Source organism: Phalaenopsis equestris, unplaced genomic scaffold (genome assembly GCF_001263595.1).
Source record: "Phalaenopsis equestris unplaced genomic scaffold, ASM126359v1 Scaffold001353, whole genome shotgun sequence".
NCBI lineage: Eukaryota > Viridiplantae > Streptophyta > Magnoliopsida > Asparagales > Orchidaceae > Phalaenopsis > Phalaenopsis equestris.
This window is the reverse complement of record NW_018165792.1, coordinates 85200-89857: the sequence shown is the minus strand read 5'-3', so window position 1 is coordinate 89857 and position 4658 is coordinate 85200. Positions and strand designations below refer to the sequence as shown.

The window sequence follows — 4658 nt, the reverse complement described above, 5'->3', positions numbered from 1 at the left end:
ATATATGTATGTATATATATACATATATATATATAAATATGTATATATACATATCTATACATATATATGTATATATGTATAGATATACATGCATGCAGACATATGTTCTATCTGTAGCTAGGTATATGTGTATGTAGATATGTATATGTATATATATACAATTATGTCTATATAAATGTATGTATGCATGCATGTGAATTCATATCTTTTAAGCCCTGTTGATATACACAAAAAAAAGAAAAGTGGAAAGCAAAAACACAGGCAATATCAGTGGAGCATGGATAGTTAAGCAAACTAAATTAAGAACTATTATGAAGAAAAAAAACAATTTATGAGGAAAAAGGACAGCAACATAAGAATTTCATAATTTGAACATCAAAATCAAACAAACAGACCTACTTTTGTGAATAGACACTGCCATGAGGTGCTTGATAGCCGCTTCATGGAAGTGACACTAGAAAATGGAACTTTTCCATGTGAGCATTGAATTGAACTATTATCAATGGAGTAGAGCATTTGTGGTTGTCGTTTCTGGAGATCTTTAGGAGGAATATTTCGCTTGGAGTGGTTTTCTTGAATCATTCTTATAATTTTATTTTAAATATGCTGAAAAGAGGTATTCTTCTCCTCTTCTCTATTTTAAATCATTTCAGATGACATGAAATATGAAAGTTTATTTTGAAGCTTAAGCATGAGTATTTGCTTAGATAGTGAGAAATGAAGCATGCATATATGGATCACCTCAACTTTTCTTTTGTTTGAAACACTTGAAAACATGGCTAAGGTGGTCTTGGAATGCATTTTACTCCTTTAGAAATACATATGGAAAAACATATTTGGGGCTGCCTCTATTAATTTCATTGCTTGAAATGTTTGGAAGCATGAAATACATGTTGGAAATTATTTTATGAGATGAAACATGTATTTGGGGGCTCATTCTTGCTTCTATTGCCTTTGGTGTGTGTATGTGACGAAAAAGTCGTGACCATGTTTTCCTAAGGCTTGAAGTCCTATTAGGAACTTTTCCCTTAAATCTTCACAAAATAGCCCATAACCGCTCGTTCATAAGACGACGGTCTTGTGCCATAAATGCTAGATAAATGCTAGACATCAAAGGAAACATCACAAGAGAAATAGGAAGTGGCTGGAATTTCTAAAAGGGTGGGTCTCAGTTTTAGGTTTCTAAGATGATCAATAAGAACCCCTAGAGCTAGATCCTAGGCTCTAGGGAGGATAAGAAAAGACCTCACAAAAATGAGGTCAACAGAGCGCAACCGGTGCGCAAGCAGTCAAGCAGTCGAGCAGTGAAACTGTGGCAGAGCAGTCGATCGGCCTTTACGAACCTGCAACGTGAAGGCTCGACGACGCCTCGACGACGCGACAACATAGCAGACGACGCCTCGACGATGCACCGGACGACTAAGACGATCGACGGCGCGAGCTCCTCCGCCAGCCAGAGCCGAAGGCGAAGACAAAAAGGATCGAAACGAGCAAGCAAAAAATAGATGTCTGTTTCGAGCTAGGGTTAGCCATGAGCGGAAACGCCTCGACAACCCATCATTTAATGGTGATTATATATATATATATATATATATATATATATCTAATGAGAGAGTTTTCAGAGAGACATATGTTCTATATGTAGCTATGTATATGTGTATGTAGATATGTATATGTATATATATACAATTATTTCTGTATAAATGTATGTATGCATGCATGCATGTGAATTCATATCTTTTAAGCCCTGTTGATATACACAAAAAAAAGAAAAGTAGAAAGCAAAAACACAGGCAATATCAGTGGAGCATGGATAGTTAAGCAAACTAAATTAAGAACTATTATGAAGAAAAAAAACAGTTTATGAGGAAAAAGGACAGCAACACAAGAATTTCATAATTTGAACATCAAAATCAAACAAACAGACCTACTTTTGTGAATAGACACTGCCATGAGGTGCTTGATAGCCGCTTCATGGAAGTGACACTAGAAAATGGAACTTTTCCATGTGAGCATTGAATTGAACTATTATCAATGGAGCTGTAACAATAAGGCAGCTGTCAGCACAACATATTTTCAGCAGAAGTTGTTTAAGCAAGAAAAATCAGGACAGGAAGGGTATGCACATGATAATGCAAGCAATTTTCCATTCAGATGGTTACCAAACAGATAGTTGTTATGGGCTGTTCCAATAGCATGGTGACAAATTTTCACGAGGACTAGCATCATGTAAAAATAATAGAAAGTGCAATATAGTTTTATAATTGAATTTCAAATTGATTGGAATTAAATAAATCCAATCATATTTCAACAATATCTACTAGTTCAGGGATGTCAAAGGCCAATAAATAGGGAGTCTGATATATGAATTAAGAAAACGTTTTGAATAAATAAAATTCTTATTCCAATTTCGATCTTGTATGCGTTTTAGATATATGATTCCTTCAAGAACGATATAAGTATGAGTACTTAATTTCAGAAGAATTCATCTGGATGTACTTGAGTGAGATATAAATTCTCTTCAATTTGGTGAAAATTATGTCATTTCATCACTTTTCTTCTATATATTTCGTTACTAGAAGTGAAAATTTTTCTACCGGTTTTGATTTTTCATTGCTCAAATTTATCATTTGATTTTTCAGATGTAACCAATCACTGTCATAGTTTAGGCTTCTTTTGTATATTAAGAAATAAGTGATAAGTGAAGCATAAAAATGAGTGAAAATTGAGGCAACTGAAAATCATTACTTACGACGGAGTCACAGTATCAGCCCACTGCCGAAGCCAATCAGTTGAAATCCAAAAAAATGGTTCATCAAGGGACTGAACAGAAGCTTTATATAGAATCTGCTTTACTTCCTCCCTTCTTTCGGTTATATAGCTTAGATGCCTATCCTTTCTTGATTGGTAATCTTCGCAATTCTTGGAAGCCAATAAATTTAACTCCTGTATCTCTTTGTGCAGATGAAGCGGCAGAGCTGTATCACCCTCACTTTCAACTGCCTCAACAGTATTATTTAGTTTGGTATGATTTTCCTTCATACTAACAGAAGTATACATAAGCATATAAGCATCTGAAGAAGAATACATCTCCCCTTGACTAATAACTTTGTGGTCACCATTAGCAACAGAATTTACTGTTTCAGGCAAATTTGATCGGTCCATTTGCTCGCTTCTCATTGATAAATTTGAAGAGTTTTCTCCGAAAGGGTGAAAACCCAATTTAGATACATGCTCATCATCAAATTCCCACCAATGTGAGCTATTTTCGTCCTTAATATGGGCCACGTAATGCCCACTATTGACGGCAGTGCCTTTGTGAATAAGTATAGCTGACAACTCATAAACTAAACTGGTATCAGTTGGACTACCCAAATGGTTTCCCATGTTTAGCATCATTGGAAAACCAAATACAGAAGTGATTTTCTTCTTAGTTGTAGTCTGCAAAATATATTAACAGAACAACAGACTAACCAGATAAAGCAGAATCTCGCAAGAAAAATCAAATACATTACTTAAATAAAGAAAAACTATGAATATTATCTGTAAAAGCTTAGATATAGATAACCTAAAAAATTGATAAAATTTTAGGACATATATACCTTTGGCAGGAATATATAACGCTTTAGTTGCAAATTAAGGACAGAAGGAAGCGAATGTAGCTTTATACATCTAGTAGCATCAACTCGCATGCCACAAGATTCACAAAAGTACTGATTTTCTCCGTGCAATTCTTCCAAGCTTAGATAATCATTTAGACTTTCATCAAGATTACTCAAACCCTTGATATTCAGCTCAAGTTCATAAAAGTCTTCCATCTTTGAAGAAGCATCAGAATCTCTTCCGCAGATGGAGCACCTGCAGACATCACCAGGCTTAGATAACCGCATATAGAAATGTTCCATTTGGTCAGTAGCAAATGGAGTGTACTGCATTCCTTCAGCAAAAATTTTGAAAATCATGGTATTTGACTTGAAAAAATTAAAAATGCAATATAAAATTACAATGTGTTTAGAATTCATTCTCTAATTCTACTTCAATGTATTTGAAATCCATTGCATTTAGTCAAATTCTCAATACACCGCTTTGTGTAAAGTGTTCCGTGCTTGAAGGAACAAAAAAGTATCAAAATATTCCATGAGAATAAAACTGTCATGAATGCCAGTAAAAAGCATGATTAACTGATGTAGAAACCCATAACTCATAAAACCACATTATAATTAAGATAAAGGCTAACAATAATGATAATGTCTACAAGATTCCTCAAGCTGCACAGAATCTAGTTGCTAAAAATCAGAAGGGAAAATAAATCTGAAACAAGAACAAATAGTCAAAATTATATAATTTCATCAACTAAAAATCTTATAGCCAAACCTGGTAACATGAGAGACACTCCCACGAAATAAATCCTGCACAATGGTTCTTACATTTGGGAACTTAGAATGGCTCAAAGAACCTTCTAGCAAAGAAAGAAACAATGTTAAGAACTCATGGCTATCCTGCTAATCACCATTATCAAGCTCAAGTGTCTTGATAAAAGGAGCCGAATCAATACAAGCCAATTTGCTAGAATGCAACTTCGCAAATAGGAGAGCAAGTTGGCCCAAAACAGGATGACAATTCAAAAGATCGGGTTCGGCAGAGAAAATGCCTTCCCG

General features: G+C 34.7%; 1 protein-coding gene across 1 annotated transcript in view; it reads right to left on the bottom strand.

Moving 5' to 3' along the window:
- Positions 1 to 4658, bottom strand: part of LOC110034130 (ubiquitin carboxyl-terminal hydrolase 26) — a 105376-nt gene that overhangs the window by 95818 nt on the left and 4900 nt on the right. Inside the window, 4 exon segments of the mRNA XM_020738413.1 lie at positions 1932 to 2040; positions 2753 to 3441; positions 3603 to 3858; positions 4375 to 4658. The exon segment at positions 4375 to 4658 is cut by the window's right edge and continues 9 nt beyond it. Of these exon segments, the coding sequence (XP_020594072.1) occupies positions 1932 to 2040; positions 2753 to 3441; positions 3603 to 3858; positions 4375 to 4658 (1338 nt within the window).